General features: G+C 42.6%; 1 protein-coding gene across 1 annotated transcript in view; it reads right to left on the bottom strand.

Moving 5' to 3' along the window:
* Positions 1 to 2579: 2579 nt before the first annotated feature.
* The window catches only part of LOC132886184 (uncharacterized), a 112558-nt gene continuing 95072 nt past the window's right edge, over positions 2580 to 20065 (bottom strand). Inside the window, exons 12-18 of the mRNA XM_060920755.1 lie at positions 19951 to 20010; positions 17670 to 17729; positions 15398 to 15457; positions 13352 to 13411; positions 5403 to 5447; positions 4761 to 4774; positions 2580 to 2785 (exon numbers count right to left, since the gene is read on the bottom strand). Of these exons, the coding sequence (XP_060776738.1) occupies positions 2692 to 2785; positions 4761 to 4774; positions 5403 to 5447; positions 13352 to 13411; positions 15398 to 15457; positions 17670 to 17729; positions 19951 to 20010 (393 nt within the window). The 3' untranslated portion in view covers positions 2580 to 2691. The remainder of the gene's footprint in view (positions 2786 to 4760; positions 4775 to 5402; positions 5448 to 13351; positions 13412 to 15397; positions 15458 to 17669; positions 17730 to 19950; positions 20011 to 20065) is intronic.

Raw genomic sequence — 20065 nt, 5'->3', positions numbered from 1 at the left:
GACCTCAAACATAAAGGTCAATATGAGCAAGCATGCATAAGATCCTTTCAGAATCTAAAATGGCATTGATAGAAATATCTGTTTGGCATGCTTGAAACTGGTACAGACTGGACTGATTGCTACTTGTTTTGGTTAGTTAAATCCTTGAGATGTATCTTCACTTGCACATTCTGCTCTCTGCTTAATGAAGGTTATGTTGATCAGTAATGTCTTTCTTCTTTCATAAGATTATAACCATGACAGGTGATGAAATGGTACATAATGTCTCTCTTCTTTCACAAAGTAGTGTAGTCTAAACTACTAATGATCTCATGCTTCATCACCCATTTCCATTATCCTGTCACACATATATAACTTAGCTTTGTCAATCACATCATTATTATCCAATCACATAGCTACAACACACTCTTGAATGTGAATATATATACTCATTTTGTCCTACAATAAACTGAGAAATATCTTTGAACAGCTGTGTCTGTGTCAGTGACTGTTTGCTTCCGCATCCGTGAGGCAGAATCTCTTTGGCGGCAGAAGTCTACATTCCTAGATTACACTTTGTCAATTCAACCTCCTTTGGTACAGACCGATCAAAATTTAACACCAACTTTTTCTGAGTTGAGGTTGTACAACAGTCTTTTAACATGTCATTTTGAGTTCTGCCCAGAACCCATGCATTTCTGGGAGTAATTTCATTTCTGAAATTTGTTGTTTATGCTTAGCAAGCTAGATGACTTTTTGTGCAACATGGTCACTACTAATGACCTTTGATGACTTATAGTGTAAAATCTAATCTAGATTTGGATGTGTTTGCCACATTGTATTTTCTGTTATTGACCTTGCTTGTTTTAATTCTACCCTGTCTCTAAATAAACCTTTTGCATATGGATCCATGGAGGGTTGGCAGAAGTACTGGGCAAACTAGGCAATTGCCCAGGGCAGCAGACCACTCAGGGGTACCTCACCATGAGAAGCATTGCAAAAATTAAGAGCAGGATCATTCAATAATCAATGGCTTTTTCAAGAACAGGAACTTTTATGAACATTTTCAGTTTTAATGGTCATCACAATGGGACATTTTGTTTCAAATTAATCATGCAAGCAAAATATACCAGAGGCCCTTGGTGGGATGGAGATGATCAGAAATGAAACCCAAGCAGTGGTTGTATTTTTTTTTTTACAAGAATTAAGAGAGAATGGCTGAGTGGCTTCATGTACAGGTGCATGGAAATTGCTAAAAAACAAAGGTCAAGGTGGAATTGGCATCTCCTGAGAAATGGTGGAGAATAAAGGGGACTGTTTGCCCAGGAAAGTTCAGGAATCAGAACAGAGGAGTTTTTCATATTTCAAATTTGTAATGAACTACCTGTGATCAACAACATCACAAAATCATTTGATTGAACTGGCTGAAATTTCAACTAGGCACCAAATATGTCGCAAATGGATTACTCCAAAATCACTGAAGAGTTCACAACAGCCAAAGCAAGAAAGGTCCTCTTTTAAATGGTGAGCCAATGGTATTAATTCATTATACCTGTCTTAAGTCAAACATCGGGGTCAGTATGTGATAAATTGGAATTTATCTGGATTGTCTTCACCTGGCCCTGGATCCACACACTGTCTCTGGGAGCCCTGTATTCCAAGGAGAGACTGAAAAAATGTTTGGTATGGTAAAATTTATTAGCTGGCTGGAGTGTCTGTAAGTTGTTTAAATAAATATGCTTTGTAAATATGTCCTTTTTTATTGATAAAGTTCACTATAGTGCTTAACCACCTTTTGTACAGTAGTAAAACATCTGTTTTCAATTCATCAGAAGCCTAAAATATGGCCCTTTTCCACTACCCTTTTTCAGCTCACTTCAGCTCGCTTCAGCTCACTTCAGCCCGACACGGCTCGCGTTTCGACTACCAAAAACCAGCACGACTCAGCTCGCTTCAGCCCTGCTTAGCCCCTAAAACTCGCACCGTTTTGGAGTGGGGCTGAAGCGAGCCAAAGCGAGCCGACTGAGGCTGGGGGCGTGAGCAGACACTCCCCTGTGCACTGATTGGTGAGGAGGAGTGTCCTCACATGCCCACACACGCCCCGCGAGCCCGCTGGGATCTGTAAACACCGTAAACCCGGAAGGAGAAGAATTACGAATTACGAGAATTTCTGAAGCCTTATGTGCCGCCTCGCCTCATCTATACGCTCTTGCCAGTATCTGTTGGCGTTGTTGGTGACAACAAGCCACAGCACCAAGACCAGCAACACTAACGACTCCATGTCCTCCATATTTATTGTTTACTATTCGGGTTGTGAGACTACCGCTTAAAAGCTCACTGATGTCACTGTTTGCGCTGCTTAACGACATCACGTGACGTCCACCCACTTTCGCTAACTCCACCCAATGTGTCCACCCACTTCCAGCCAGCACGGTTCAGCGCGGTTGTAGTCGAAATGCAACTCCAACAGCCCCGCTCAGCTCGACTCAGCCCGACTCAGCACGGCACGGCTCAGCCCGACTCAGCCGCGTTTGTAGTGGAAAAGCGGCAATAGTAAACTTTGACTCACAAAATGCTCACAAGCTTTATTGTCTTGACCAGGATACAATTACAATACACAAAATAACAAACATAAAAGGCGCACACTATTAATTAATGAAGACAGAATTTAACAACTCAGCTGAGTTTAAGTTGCTCTTTAATTATATGATATCAGTCACTCCTTCCAATAGGCCAGGGCTGTGTTGGCACATCTTTAACAGGACAACCAGCCACTTCAACTGCGAAGGTGGTCTCACAATTCACACTGCAGTAAAGAAAAGATTTGGTGTTATGGATCTGTAGACAACACAATTCCAATGATTCCCTTTCACAGAAAATTGCTGGACTGGGACTTTTTTGTACTGATGTTAAAAAAGGAATATTGTCAGTAAGACAGATGAAATAAAACTCTGTGTAACTCAGGTGATTAGGAGGTTGTTTGCCTTTGCTACAGATGTGAGGCCGGAATATCAAAAGAATTTGAGAACTACGAGTGCTTGACTATGCCGCCATAATGTACAAAATCAGAATATAAATCCCTGATACAACCCTGTTTCCAAAAAATGCTGGGATATGGTGTAAAATGTCAATAAAAACAGAATGAAATGTTTTGTGAAGAAGAAGCCAAGAAGCCTTTATTTGTCACACATACACTAAAAGCACAAACATAAGCACCGTGAAATTCCTCTCTGCATTTAACCCATCTGAAGCAGTGAACACACACACACACACACACACACACACACACACACACACACACACACACAGCAGTGGGCAGCTACACTACAGCACCCAGGGAGTAGTTGGGGGTTAGGTGCCTTGGTCAAGGGCACTTCAGCCCATGGCTGCCCCATGTTAACCTAACCATGTTTTTGAACTTTGGGGGAAATTGGAGCACCCGGAGGAAACCTACACAGGCACAGGGAGAACATGCAAACTCCACACAGAAAGGCCCCTGCCAGCTGCTGGACTCGAATCCAGAACCTTCTTGCTGTGAGGTGACAGTGGTAACCACTACACCACCATGCCGTCCCTATATTTAATTGAAAATAGTACAAAGACAATGCGTGGCAGCATGGTGGTGTAGTGGTTAGTGCTGTCGCCTCACAGCAAGAAGGTCCGGGTTCGAGCCCCGTGGCTGGTGAGGGCCTTTCTGTGCGGAGTTTGCATGTTCTCCCCGTGTCCGCGTGGGTTTCCTCCTGGTGCTCTGGTTTCCCCCACAGTCCAAAGACATGCAGGTTAGGTTAACTGGCGACTCTAAATTGACCGTAGGTGTGAATGTGAGTGTGAATGGTTGTCTGTGTCTATGTGTCATCCCTGTGATGACCTGGCGACTTGTCCAGGGTGTACCCTGCCTTTTGCCCGTAGTCAGCTGGGATAGGCTCCAGCTTGCCTGCGACCCTGTAGAACAGGATAAAGTGGCTACAGATAATGAGATGAGATGAGACAAAGACAATGTATCAAATATTGAAACTGATAAATTTTATTGAATGAGTCCAGGTGCTAAACTGGCCTGCCTGCAGTCCAGACCTGTCTCCCATTTAAAACATTTGGTGCATTATGAAGTGCAAAATATGACAAAGGAGACCCTGAACTGTTGAGCAACTGAAATTGTATACCAGGGAAGAACAGGACATTTCCTTTTCAAAATGACAGCAATTGGTCTCCTCAGATCCCAAACATTTACATAGTGTTTTAAAAAGTAGAGGTGATGCAAAACAATGGTAAACATGCCCTATTCCAACTTTTTTTTGGAATTATCATATTCAAAATGCACACATTTTCAAAAAAAAAATCCAATTTCAACATTTAATATGTTGTCTGTGTACAATTTTCAATGAAATATAGGGTTTTCATGATTTGCAGACCATCACATTCTGTTTTGAATCCCAACCATTTTTTCTTTGAAAAGAGGTTGTACAGTATTTCAAGCCTAAAACATACATGTAAAGGGGACATGTAATGACTGTCATAGTGTCACTGGACTATTCCTCACAAAAGCAGACATTGTGCAAAAAAAAAGCTTCTAATCAAGGTCAGAACTGTGCATCACTGAGACACATCTTTGTTGTACTCAAATTCCGCCCCCTGTGCACATCTGTCTGCATGGTGTGCAAGTCTGCAGTTATATCTGAGGTTTCAATACCACAATTTCAGGATTAATTTGTCACTTTGACATTTAAATCAAGTCTGAATTTCACCAAATGTATATAGTGAGATTGGTGTGTGTATTCACTCACTCTATAAGCTTTCTCTGTAGCCAGTGGGTTGGTCATCCAGGATCCAAAGCATGATCCAGATGTTTTAAAAGTGACAGAACAAACAACACACACACACACACACACACACACACACACAGGTCAAATGCCTGTTGAAAATGTGATTGACTGATGGTGGTCAAGTTTTTTTTTTAAGTAATTATGTTATAAAAAATATCCTCTAACAGATTAGCACATACGGTAGATGCAGTGTAGGGCCAAGCCTCAAATTTTACATTTGGTCCCTGAATCTTGTCCTGTGTCTGCATATCAAGTTTTTGTGTGAATCCTTGAAGACAATCTGTTCGAGTAAATTAGGCTCCACCTCCTGAGAATTGATTGATGTGTGGCAGCCATACCATTTAGAAATGTCAACAAGTTTTTGGTTATTATTTCTGTTCACACTCAATAATTTATCTTACCACAACATTTGGGAATGTTAGCCATAAAATCCTAGGTTCTTTCTTTCTTTCTTTCTTTCTTTCTTTCTTTCTTTCTTTCTTTCTTTCTTTCTTTGTTCGGGCTGTCACAAGGAACCAGGATCATGAAGAATTTTGTTTGTAGGACTCACATTACATGAGATATGAACCAAAACATAAAATCCCATTGGGCTGATTGGATTACCTGGAACTTCCACTCCGAAATCCGGTTTAGGTGCAGAAGGTGTGACTTAATGAAAGAAAACACAACACATTCCACAGGATGGCTACATAGATTAAATTATCACCAAATAAGCCATGAACTTTATTTACATAGCACTTTAACAACAGCCCTTGCTGAGCAAAGACAGCGGTCATTAAAGAACAAGATGATAAAAGGCATAAAACCAAAATACAGCACACATACACAATCTGTTCTAGAATAAATTTATGTATCTTCAAATGGTAATGAAAAGAGATGAGTTTTAAATGCAGATTTAAAGATGCAAATAATAGAAGAAAACCTCATATGCAATGGTAAACTATTCTAGAACTTTGGTGATGCCACTGCGAGTGCGCAGTCATGCTTTGTTTTCAACTGGGACCTTACAGTGGATAAAAGAAGCTGGTCACAGGAACTCTGTGATCATGATACAGTATGTGGTCATAGCAAATCGGCAATATAAGAATTATTTATTGAGGAGTGTTTTGCTTTGAATTAATTGATTTCAATTAAAGGTTGGATTTTACTCATTTTGGCGGCACGGTGGTGTAGTGGTTAGCGCTGTCGCCTCACAGCAAGAAGGTCCTGGGTTCGAGCCCCGGGGCCGGCGAGGGCCTTTCTGTGTGGAGTTTGCATGTTCTCCCCGTGTCCGCGTGGGTTTCCTCCGGGTGCTCCGGTTTCCCCCACAGTCCAAAGATATGCAGGTTAGGTTAACTGGTGACTCTAAATTGACCGTAGGTGTGAATGTGAATGGTTGTCTGTGTCTATGTGTCAGCCCTGTGATGACCTGGCGACTTGTCCAGGGTGTACCCCGCCTTTCGCCCGTAGTCAGCTGGGATAGGCTCCAGCTTGCCTGCGACCCTGTAGAACAGGATAAAGCGGCTAGAGATAATGAGATGAGATGAGATTTTACTCATTTTTATTGTAAGATGAAGCTATTTCAACAAAAGGTGGATTTTTAACCTTTTTTTTTACTCATATAATTAGAGGTGCCAATAATTGTGGAGGGCACTATAAATCAGTCATGATTAAACATATAACTACAGATTAGCAGGACAATACAGCACACCAAATTTCAGCACATTTGGATTTTTGGGTCCACAGAAAAAGTGATTTGAACTTCACTCCAAACACAATGAACATGAATAGCACCTCCTAGTGGCAAATTTGAATGAAATTCCATCAGGTGTGATGCGGCCCATCTTTGAAACTATGATGCGAGATTTATGATGATAGCTTGATGGGAACTCTGTCAAATGGCTGCTGAAAACTGATTGGCTGATGGAGGCCATTTTTTAAAGTAATTAGGTCATCAAAAAAAAGAGAGAGAAAAATCACGAACAGTTTTAGCACATAGATGCAGCAGACCAAATTTCTGATTCCTGAGAAACAGTTTTTTGACCTTAGCTCCACCCATATGTATGGCCACACCCCAAACTTTGCATATGGTCTTAGAATCTTGTCCTGTGTATGCATGTCAAGTTTTTGTGTGAATCCATGAAGGGAATTTGTTTGAGTAAATTAGGCTCCACCTCCTTACACTTGATTGGCGTGTGGCAGCCATACAGTTCATGAATAACATTTTTAATAATTATTTCAGCTCACACTCAGTAAATTAGTTTGACACACAATTTGGGAATGTAGGCCAAAAATGCTAGGGCAAGACTGAGATTTTGCAAATTAGCTAATATAAGTGGATGGAGCTTAAGGATTATTATTATTATTATTATTATTATTATTATCATTAATAATAATAATAATAATAATAATTTATTTATAAGTGCCTTTCCAGACACTCAAGGACACTGTACAATGAATAAAAAACAATAAATAAAATCAACATGCATAAAAGAAACAATGGAGAGTGTAATAAAAGTTAAAATGAGTGAGTAATCTTAAACAGGTGAGCTTTGAGTTTAGACTTGAAGATGGGGAGAGAGTCAGAGTTACAGATATGAGGAAGTGGAGAGTTCCAGAGGTGGGGAGCAGAGCGGCTGAAAGCTCTGCTCCCCATGGTGCTGAGGCGGGCAGAGGGGACAGTGAGGTAGATGGAAGAGGAGGAACGAAGGGAACGGGCTGGACTGGCGATGTGAAGAAAGTTGGACAATTATGGAAGGGCGAGGTTGTGGATGGCCTTGAAGGTATACAGGAGGAGTTTGAATTCTATATGTTGCTTAACCAGGAGCCAGTGGAGTTGCCGGATGATGGGGGTGATGTGGTGATAAGAGGAGGTTTTAGTGATGATACGGGCAGCAGAGTTCTGGACCAGTTGGAGTTTATGGAGGGACTTTTGAGGGAGGCCAAAAAGAAGAGAGTTGCAGTAGTCAATCTAGGAGGTCACAAGGCTGGAAACAAGGATGGAGGCAGTATGGGGGGTGAGAGGGGGCGGAGACAATTAATGTTATGTAGATGGAAGTATGCAGAATGGCCTGACGGTCCTGGTAGTTTAGAACTTTGAATATGAGAGTCTGAGGACGATTGGGTTTCTTGGGCGTGTTGGAGTAGATTCGATGTGCTCTTTCAATATGTACGACTTTTGTTCCAAGAGAGGGGATCCATTTAGGCAGCATTTCCTGCAGGAATCTGATGGCATCTCCTCCCTCTCTGTTCGCTCCTAAATTCACTAGCCTCATGTTGTTCCGTCTACCATGATCATCCAACTCTGCCAGCTTGTCTTGAAGCTTTTCCACATCTGTTTTGACGGCAATAAAATCTCGTTTCAGCCCCCGAGTTTCTGACTGAATGCGGTCCACTTTCTCACCCAGGCCTTTCATCGCTGTCATATGTTCTAGCAAGTCCTTTTGTAATGCATTGACCAAGTCTTTCACACTACCAAGTGCAGCATGAAGCACCCTCTCCATCATAGCCTCAAGTTTACCTTGTTGTTGCTCAAGTGCTAGCAAGATGGCGTCATTACTGCTACCATCCATGGCAGGCTTCAAACGTTTCCCTCTGGGAGAAGCACTCAGAGACAAAAACTGAGTCTGACTCTTCGACATATTGTAGACTGTTACATCTATGCCGTTGATAAATGCTAAATTGGAAAACAAAAGAGCCCGAAAAATTAATGGAATTTGGGGATTTGTGAAGAGCTCAGAGTTCTCTGACCATCATGCTCGTCGGTCCCACGTGACCCCGATAATGCAGCTTTTAATCCCAAATAGCCACTGGGAATTTATATTCCAGGCGGCTCACTTTAATCCCATGGCTGGACACTTAGGCCAGGATAAGACACTAGCCCGAATAATGGCCCGGATCTATTGTCCAGGGATTCGCAGCGATGTCCGTAGGTCAAGTACGGCATGCCACGAATGCCAGTTAGTAAATCCAGCAGCCATTCCAAAAGCGCCTTTGTGCCCTCTGCCATTAATCGAGACCCCGTTCAAAAGAATTGGGATGGATCTCATCGGACCATTAGATCGGTCAACACGAGGATATCACTTTATTTTAGTTCTGGTGGACTATGCAACGCAATATCCGGAAGCAGTGCCACTTCAGAATATCTCGGCACGTAGTATTGCAGAGGCGCTCTTCCACGTCATCTTCCGAGTCGGAATCCCCAAAGAGATTCAGACTGATCAAGGCATCATGTTTGTCATGCACACTGCACAAACTGTATGGGTTACTGGGAATTAAGCCGATCCGCACCAGCAGTTATCACCCACAAATGGATGGCTTAGTCGAACGGTTCAACCCCACTCTCAAGAACATAATTCGGAAATTTGTAAACGAAGACGCACACAACTGGTATAAATGGTTCGAGCCCCTGTTATTTGCAGTGCAAGAGGTCCCACAAGCCTCCACAGAGTTCTCCCCATTCGAATTATGATACAGGCGTAAGTCGCGTGGCATTCTAGGTGTGCTGCGTGAAAATTGGGAGAAGGGACCTTCAACAAGTAAGAATGAAATTCAGTACGTTATTGACCTGCGCGCCAAACTCCACACACTCACGCACCTAACCCAGGAGAATTTGAGGCAGACCCAAGAACGTCAAGTCCATCTGTACGACAGGGTCACGCGCCTTAGGGAATTCACACCGGGAGATAAAGTACTCGTGTTGTTGCCCACGTCGAGCTCCAAATTGATTGCCAGGTGGCAAGGACCCTTTGAGGTCACATGGCGAGTCGGGGACATCGACTATGAGGTGAGGTGAATGGACAGGGGCAGGGCGTTACAGATTTACCACATCAATCTGTTAAAACTTTGGAACGAGGAGGTCCCCATGGCATTGGTGTCGGTGGTTCCAGAGAAGGCGGAGCTGGGGCCGGAGGTTCAAAAGGGAAAATTGACATCACCTACTGCTCCAGTCCCCTGTGGAGACCAGCTCTCTCCGACCCAACTCACGGAGGTCGCCCAGTTGCAGACAGAATTTTCTGACGTGTTCTCGCCCTGGTGGCATGGTGGTGTAGTGGTTAGCGCTGTTGCCTCACAGCAAGAAGGTCCGGGTTTGAGCCCCATGGCCGGCGAGGGCCTTTCTGTGTGGAGTTTGCATGTTCTCCCCGTGTCCGTGTGGGTTTCCCCCGTGTGCTCCGGTTTCCCCCACAGTCCAAAGACATGCAGGTTAGGTTAACTGGTGACTCTAAATTGAGCGTAGGTGTGAATGTGAGTGTGAATGGTTGTCTGTGTCTATGTGTCAGCCCTGTGATGACCTGGTGACTTGTCCAGGGTGTACCCCGCCTTTCGCCCGTAGTCAGCTGGGATAGGATCCAGCTTGCCTGCGACCCTGTAGAACAGGATAAAGCAGCTAGAGATGATGAGATGAGATGTTCTCGCCCCTGCCCGGCCGCACCCACCTCATGGAACACCACAATGAGATGCCCCCGGGGGTAGAAGTGCACAGCCGCCCTTACAGACTGCCTGAACACAAAAAAAAGTGGTTCAGGAAGAACTTGAGTCGAAATGTGCATCATCGAGGAGTCCCACAGTGACTGGAGCAGCCCGGTGGTTTTGGTTCCCAAGGCCGACGGGTCGGTCCAGTTCTGTGCGGATTATAGAAAAGTCAATGCGGTGTCTAAATTCGACGCGTACCCAATGCCTTGAATTGATGAGTTGCTCGATCAACTAAGCATGGTTCGTTTTTATTCGACACAGGATTTGACAAAGGGTTATTGGCAGATCCCCTTGACTCCGCTATCCCGAGAAAAAATGGCCTTTTCCACACTGTTTGGCTTACACCAGTTCGTCACACTTCCAGCGGCTTATGGATAGGGTCCTCTGCCCCCATGCCACCTACGTGGCCGCATACTTGGACGATATAATTATATCTATAATTATTTATAGTAATGACTAGCCACAGCATTTAGACCACGTAAGGGCCATGCTTAGGTTGCTGAGGCAAACGGGTCTCACAGCCAACCTGAAGAAGTGTGCGATTGGGCGGGTGGAAGTATGGTATCTGGGCTTCCACTTGGGCAATGGGCAGGTGCGTCCCCAAATCAATAAGACAGCAGCGATTGCGGCCTGCCCGAGGCCCAAGACCAAAAAGGGGGTAAGACAGTTCTTGGGGCTGGCTGGCTACTATTAAAGGTTTATACCTAATTATTCGGACATCACCAGCCTGCTGACTGATCTCACTAAAAAGGGGGCTCCAGATCTGGTCCAGTGAACGAAGCAATGCCAGCGGACTTTTTCTGAGGTAAAGGCTGCACTGTGTGTGGGGCCACTGTTGCAGTCCCCTGACTTTTCTCTCCCCTTTGTTTTACAGATGGAATCGTCAGACAGAGGGCTGGGGTCTGTTCTGTCCCAGGAGGTGGAGGGGGAGGACCGTCCAGTGCTGTACGTCAGCTGGAAGCTGTCAGTGCATGAGGGCAGGTATAGCACAATAGAAAAGGAATGCCTCGCCATCAAGTGGGCGGTCCTTGCCCTCTGCTACTACCTGCTGGGGCGCCCTTTCACCCTCTGTTCAGACCACGCGCCCCTGCAGTGGCTCCACCGCATGAAGGATGTCAACACGCGGATCACCCATTGGTGTCTGACACTCCAGCCGTTTAAGTTCGACATGGTCCACAGGCCATGGGCACAGATGGTTGTGGCGGATTTCCTCTCCTGTCAAGGAGGGGGGAGTCAGCTGCAGGCCGTACGGCTCCCCGGCCTGATTCGGGCAGTGGTGGTATGTGGCAGCGGGGGCATGGTAAAGCGTCGGTCTGTGAATGGAGGGCGGAGTCAGGGAAGGTAAGTCGCAGAATTACTGCACCTGACGTGAATTAACCTGTGTTTGTGTGTCTCCCCCAGCGACCGCACCCTTCAAAAGGAGAGAGAGAGCAGAGAAAGGGGGATCTCTCTCCCACAAGAACACTTGTGTGTGTGCATGCATGGCTGGGAGAGTGTGGAAAGCTGAAAAGCTATTATTAAAAAGAGTTTTTGTAACACTCAGTTCTGGCCTGATGTGCTTCTGTGCCACACCCACTTCCAACAATCATTACACACCAGTTCTCTTGGAGTGTGAGCCAAGCATTAATGGCGGCATACTCAGTATGGAGAAAATGGAGAATGTGTGGACCAGTAGTCAGATTTCTCCACTGGATATGCTTGCCACAGGAGCAATATCTCGCCCTTGCATGGAAGAAGCAAATGAATGAAGAACTGAATGAAGAATTGAAATCAGATTGTTTTGAAACAATCGGCCACAAGATCGGCCTTCAAGAAGCAAGAACACAGATGGGTAAGCGCCGACTCCCATTTGGTTACATCACAGCAAAGCAACACTTGTTTACCTGCATTTAGATTAATGCATGTAACTTGTATTGCATATTTAAGTTACCGGTATAAGATAATTTAATTTGCTTCAGAATGTGATTGTCTCAGTTCATCTGATTATATAATTAGCCTTTTACATTTTATCAGTGAAGATGCATGCATGTACATGTACAGTATGTTGCATAAGTTATAACGCCTATCCTGTTTTCATGAGACTCAGGTGAGACTATCAGTTCAATTCTATCTAATTCTCAAGATGGCTTTGTTCTCTGAATTTATTTTGTAAGGCAGGGGCCTCTGTGGCCGACGTGTTACTATCGGACTCACATTCTGATGGTTCAAACTGATATGGTTCTACGTGTATAGCAGGAGCATGTACACACACTCCAATTTCAGAACTATCACAGTCAGATGTATTGCTATCTGAGGAATCTGAAGAATCTCCAATAAATCCGAATGAAGAGGCCATTGCAACGACTCTCACCTGCCAAGTCTGGCTTTGGGCTATAGCACCGGTTCCTGCTGTGACATCACACACTCAGGGCTGGCTGGCTCAGCGGGCCAGTTCGAATGCCAACTTTGTGGTCGATTTTAACTCTCAAAAACATACAGTATCTATTTTTTATTCCCACTTATGCACCATACAAGAGTCAAGGATGGAGATACCATCAGCTCAGAATTGTATTTAAAAATAAAGGTTCTGTGCATCTACTTTAAATCCCGAGATGATAAAACGCATAAAACCATCATAAACACACACACACACACACACACACACACACACACACACACACACAATCTAGTCTGGAAAAAATTTAAGTCTCTTCAAATGCTAATGAAAAGAGATGAGTTCTACAGTGTCTTGCAAAAGTATTCATCCCCCTTGGTGTTTGTCCTGGTTTGTTGCATTACAAGCTGGAATTAAAATGGATTTTTCGGGGTTAACACCATTTGATTTACACAATATGCCAACCACTTTAAAGATGAAAATTGTTGTTTTATTGTGACACAAACAATAACAAAGATGAAAAACAGAAATCTGGAGTGTGCGTAGGTATTCCTGCAAATTTGCTAATGTAAGTGGATGGAGCTAAATGGTTCTTGACTTTTTGTTTTGGTGATTTGAAGGACTCGGGCAAATAAGGAATTTTGTTTGGAGGACATGCATTCCATGAATTATGAATCAAAATGTAAAACCCCATGCTCTCGGGCCAATATTAGGCTGATTGGGTTACCTGGAATTTCCTTGGGTGGTTGTTTCTCTCTGACATCCTTTTTAGGTGGAGAACTTCTTGCTAAATGAAAGAAAACACATCACATTACCCAGGATGTATACATGGAATAAATTATCACCAAATTATGGCCAAATTAGCCATCGACTTTATTTATATTGTACTTTAACAACAGCGCTTGCTGCCCAAAGTACTTTACATCGATCATTAAAGGAGATATGCAGAGCCATGGCCTCACTTTTTGTTTATAAATGCCTTGAGACCTCAAGAATGGCATAGGAATCATTTTAAGCATTAACAATAAATCTAATATTGTAATTTTTATGATTAAAGTGATTCATATAGGTAGCGATCTGAGTGAATGACCCTGACACTTGCGACGTCACAGCGGGAAGGCTATGGGTCTCGTCACCATTTCCGCGATACTAAAACACAGAGCTAACTGCAACTCCGATCCTCCATTTTGAGCTAATTTATCGCCATGCCACGTAGATGTGTTGCTGGCGGGTGCAGCAACATGACAGAAGGTGCATTTATGTTGCATTCATGGTCCAAGTATGTTCAAACTGCAAAGATTTGGATGCGTTTTGTGAGAAATTCACTGGATGCCTATAAACTGGTATCTGCTCTGCACGTTTTGCTGAAGACTGGTATGAAACCTCGAATCTGTAGAGGAGCATTGGCTATAAGCCTATATTGAAAGAGGGTGCAGTACCAAAAATTAAAGGAAAAAAAAACTACAAGAAAAGGAAAGCAAGTTCATTTGCACCAGTTCTCCTGGAGTGTGAGCCAAGCATTAATGGTGGCGTACTCAGGATGGAGAAAATGGAGAATGTGTGGACCAGTCGTCAGATTTCTCCACTGGATATGCTTGCCTCAGGAGCAATATCTTGCCCTTGTGTGGAAGAAGCAAATGAATGAAGAATTGAAATCAGATTGTTTTGAAACAATCGGCCAAAAGATCATCCTTCAAGAAGCAAGAACACAGATGGGTAAGCTCCGGCTCCCATTTGGTTACATCACAGCAAAACAACACTTGTTTACCTGCATTTAGATTAATGCATGTAATTTGTATTGCGTATTTAAGTTAAAGGTATAAGATTATTTAATTTGCTTCAGAATGTGATTGTCTCAGTTCATCTGATTATATAATTAGTCTTTTACATTTTATAGCAGGAGCATGTACACACACTCCAATTTCAGAACTATCACAGTCAGATGTATTGCTATCTGAGGAATCTGAAGAATCTCCAATAAATCCGAATGAAGAGGCCATTGCAACGACTCTCGCCTGCCAAGTCTGGCTTTGGGCTATAGCACCGGTTCCTGCTGTGACATCACACACTCAGGGCTGGCTGGCACAGTGGGGCAGCTCGAATGCCAACTTTGTGGTCGATTTTAACTCTCAAAAACATACAGTATCTATTTTTTATTCCCACTTATGCACCATACAAGAGTCCAGGATGGAGATACCATCCGCTCAGAATTGTATTTAAAAATAAAGGTTCTGTGCATCTACTTTAAATCCCAAGATGATAAAAGGCATAAAACCATCATAAACACACACACACACACACACACACACACACACACACACACACACACACACACAATCTAGTCCGGAAACATTTAAGTCTCTTCAAATGCTAATGAAAAGAGATGAGTTCTACAGTGTCTTGCAAAAGTATTCATCCCCCTTGGTGTTTGTCCTGGTTTGTTGCATTACAAGCTGGAATTAAAATGGATTTTTCGGGGTTAACACCATTTGATTTACACAACATGTCGACCACTTTAAAGATGCAAATTGTTGTTTTATTGTGACACAAACAATAATTATGATGAAAAGCAGAAATCTGGAGTGTGCGTAGGTATTCCTGCAAATTTGCTAATGTAAGTGGATGGAGCTAAAGGGTTCTTGACTTTTTGTTTTGGTGATCTGAAGGACTCGGGCAAATAAGGAATTTTGTTTGGAGGACATGCATTCCATGAATTATGAATCAAAATGTAAAACCCCATGCTCTCGGGCCAATATTAGGCTGATTGGGTTACCTGGAATTTCCTTGGGTGGTTGTTTCTCTGTGAAATCCGGTCGAGGTGTAGAACTTGTGGCTAAATGAGAGAAAACACACCACATGATACAGAATGTTTACATGGAAAAATTATCACCAAATTATTGCTAAATTAGTAATCAACTTTATTTATATTGTACTTTAACAACAGTGCTTGCTGCCCAAATAACTTTACATAGATCATTAAAGGAGATGTGCAAAGCCATGGCCTCACTTTTTGTTTATAAATGCCTTGAGACCTCAAGAATGGCATAGGAATCATTAAGCATTAACAATGAATCTAATATCGTAATTTTTATGATTAAAGTGATTCATATAGGTAGCGATCTGAGTGAATGACCCTGACACTTGCGACGTCACAGCGGGAAGGCTATGGGTCTCGTCACCATTTCCGCGATACTAAAACACAGAGCTAACTGCAACTCCGATCCTCCATTTTGAGCTAATTTATCGCCATGCCACGTAGATGTGTTGCTGGCGGGTGCAGCAACATGACAGAAGGTGCATTTACGTTGCATTCATGGTCCAAGAATGTTCAAACTGCAAAGATTTGGATGCGTTTTGTGAGAAATTCACTGGGTGCCTACAAACTGGTCTCTGCTCTGCACGTTTTACTGAAGACTGGTATGAAACCTCTAATCTGTAGAGGAGCATTGGCTATAAGCCTATATTGAAAGAGGGTGCAGTACCAACAATTAAAGGAAAAAAAAACGACAAGAAAAGGAAAGCAAGTTCATTTGCACCAGTTCTCCTGGAGTGTGAGCCGAGCATTAATGGCGGCGTACTCAGGATGGGGAAAATGGAGAATGTGTGGACCAGTTGTCAGATTTCTCCACTGGATATGCTTGCCTCAGGCGCAATATCTTGCCCTTGCGTGGAAGAAGCAAATGAATGAAGAACTGAATGAAGAACTGAAAGTCAGATTGTTGCAAACAAAAGGCCACAAGATCGGCCTTCAAGAAGCAAGAACACAGATGGGTAAGCGCCGACTCCCATTTGGTTACATCACAGCAAACCCAAAAACACTCGTTGTTTACCTGCATTTAGATTAATTCATGTAACTTGTATTGCGAATTTAAGTTACCGGTATAAGATAATTTATTTTGCTTCAGAATGTGATTGTCTCAGTTCATCTGATTATTTAATTAGCCTTTTACATTTTATCAGTGAAGATGCATGCATGTACATGTACAGTATGTTGCATAAGTTATAACGCCTATCCTGTTTTCATGAGACTCAGGTGAGACTGTCAGTTCAATTCTATCTAATTCTCAAGATGGCTTTGTTCTCTGAATTTATTTTGTAAGGCAGGGGCCTCTGTGGCCGACGTGTTACGATTGGATTCACTTTCTGATGGTTCAAACTGATACGGTTCTACGTGTATAGCAGGAGCATGTACACACACTCCAATTTCAGAACTATCACAGTCAGATGTATTGCTATCTGAGGAATCTGAAGAATCTCCAATAAATCCGAACGAAGAGGCCATTGCAACGACTCTCGCCTGCCAAGTCTGGCTTTGGGCTATAGCACCGGTTCCTGCTGTGACATCACACACTCAGGGCTGGCTGGCTCAGTGGGGCAGCTCGAATGCCAACTTTGTAGTCGATTTTAACTCTCAAAAACATATCTTTTTTTATTCCCATTTATGCACCATACAAGAGTCAAAGATGGAGATACCAGCCACTCAGAAATGTATTTAAAAATAAAGGTTCTGTGCATCTACTTTAAATACCAAGATAATAAAAGGCATAAAAAACACACACACACACACACACACACGCACACACACGCACACACACGCACACACACACAATCTAGTCTGGAAAAATTTAAGTCTCTTCAAATGCTAATGAAAAGAGATGAGTTCTACAGTGCCTTGGAAAAGTATTCATCCCCCTTGGTTTTTGTCCTGTTTTGTTGCATTACAAGCTGGAATTAAAATGGATTTTTCGGGGTTAACACCATTTGATTTACACAACATGTCGACCACTTTAAAGATGCAAATTGTTGTTTTATTGTGACACAAACAATAATTATGATGAAAAGCAGAAATCTGGAGTGTGCGTAGGTATTCCTGCAAATTTGCTAATGTAAGTGGATGGAGCTAAAGGGTTCTTGACTTTTTGTTTTGGTGATCTGAAGGACTCGGGCAAATAAGGAATTTTGTTTGGAGGACATGCATTCCATGAATTATGAATCAAAATGTAAAACCCCATGCTCTCGGGCCAATATTAGGCTGATTGGGTTACCTGGAATTTCCTTGGGTGGTTGTTTCTCTGTGAAATCCGGTCGAGGTGTAGAACTTGTGGCTAAATGAGAGAAAACACACCACATGATACAGAATGTTTACATGGAAAAATTATCACCAAATTATTGCTAAATTAGTAATCAACTTTATTTATATTGTACTTTAACAACAGTGCTTGCTGCCCAAATAACTTTACATAGATCATTAAAGGAGATGTGCAAAGCCATGGCCTCACTTTTTGTTTATAAATGCCTTGAGACCTCAAGAATGGCATAGGAATCATTAAGCATTAACAATGAATCTAATATCGTAATTTTTATGATTAAAGTGATTCATATAGGTAGCGATCTGAGTGAATGACCCTGACACTTGCGACGTCACAGCGGGAAGGCTATGGGTCTCGTCACCATTTCCGCGATACTAAAACACAGAGCTAACTGCAACTCCGATCCTCCATTTTGAGCTAATTTATCGCCATGCCACGTAGATGTGTTGCTGGCGGGTGCAGCAACATGACAGAAGGTGCATTTACGTTGCATTCATGGTCCAAGAATGTTCAAACTGCAAAGATTTGGATGCGTTTTGTGAGAAATTCACTGGGTGCCTACAAACTGGTCTCTGCTCTGCACGTTTTACTGAAGACTGGTATGAAACCTCTAATCTGTAGAGGAGCATTGGCTATAAGCCTATATTGAAAGAGGGTGCAGTACCAACAATTAAAGGAAAAAAAAACGACAAGAAAAGGAAAGCAAGTTCATTTGCACCAGTTCTCCTGGAGTGTGAGCCGAGCATTAATGGCGGCGTACTCAGGATGGGGAAAATGGAGAATGTGTGGACCAGTTGTCAGATTTCTCCACTGGACATGCTTGCCTCAGGAGCAATATCTTGCCCTTGCGTGGAAGAAGCAAATGAATGAAGAACTGAATGAAGAACTGAAAGTCAGATTGTTGCAAACAAAAGGCCACAAGATCGGCCTTCAAGAAGCAAGAACACAGATGGGTAAGCGCCGACTCCCATTTGGTTACATCACAGCAAAACCAAAAACACTCGTTGTTTACCTGCATTTAGATTAATGCATGTAACTTGTATTGCATATTTAAGTTACCGGTATAAGATAATTTAATTTGCTTCAGAATGTGATTGTCTCAGTTCATCTGATTATATAATTAGCCTTTTACATTTTATCAGTGAAGATGCATGCATGTACATGTACAGTATGTTGCATAAGTTATAACGCCTATCCTGTTTTCATGAGACTCAGGTGAGACTATCAGTTCAATTCTATCTAATTCTCAAGATGGCTTTGTTCTCTGAATTTATTTTGTAAGGCAGGGGCCTCTGTGGCCGACGTGTTACTATCGGACTCACATTCTGATGGTTCAAACTGATACGGTTCTACGTGTATAGCAGGAGCATGTACACACACTCCAATTTCAGAACTATCACAGTCAGATGTATTGCTATCTGAGGAATCTGAAGAATCTCCAATAAATCCGAATGAAGAGGCCATTGCAACGACTCTCACCTGCCAAGTCTGGCTTTGGGCTATAGCACCGGTTCCTGCTGTGACATCACACACTCAGGGCTGGCTGGCTCAGCGGGCCAGTTCGAATGCCAACTTTGTGGTCGATTTTAACTCTCAAAAACATACAGTATCTATTTTTTATTCCCACTTATGCACCATACAAGAGTCAAGGATGGAGATACCATCAGCTCAGAATTGTATTTAAAAATAAAGGTTCTGTGCATCTACTTTAAATCCCGAGATGATAAAACGCATAAAACCATCATAAACACACACACACACACACACACACACACACACACACACACACACACACACAATCTAGTCTGGAAAAAATTTAAGTCTCTTCAAATGCTAATGAAAAGAGATGAGTTCTACAGTGTCTTGCAAAAGTATTCATCCCCCTTGGTGTTTGTCCTGGTTTGTTGCATTACAAGCTGGAATTAAAATGGATTTTTCGGGGTTAACACCATTTGATTTACACAATATGCCAACCACTTTAAAGATGAAAATTGTTGTTTTATTGTGACACAAACAATAACAAAGATGAAAAACAGAAATCTGGAGTGTGCGTAGGTATTCCTGCAAATTTGCTAATGTAAGTGGATGGAGCTAAATGGTTCTTGACTTTTTGTTTTGGTGATTTGAAGGACTCGGGCAAATAAGGAATTTTGTTTGGAGGACATGCATTCCATGAATTATGAATCAAAATGTAAAACCCCATGCTCTCGGGCCAATATTAGGCTGATTGGGTTACCTGGAATTTCCTTGGGTGGTTGTTTCTCTCTGACATCCTTTTTAGGTGGAGAACTTCTTGCTAAATGAAAGAAAACACATCACATTACCCAGGATGTATACATGGAATAAATTAT

This window comes from Neoarius graeffei, chromosome 1 (genome assembly GCF_027579695.1).
Source record: "Neoarius graeffei isolate fNeoGra1 chromosome 1, fNeoGra1.pri, whole genome shotgun sequence".
NCBI lineage: Eukaryota > Metazoa > Chordata > Actinopteri > Siluriformes > Ariidae > Neoarius > Neoarius graeffei.
The sequence above is the reverse complement of the archived record's forward strand: the minus strand, read 5'-3'. Positions and strand labels throughout refer to the sequence as shown.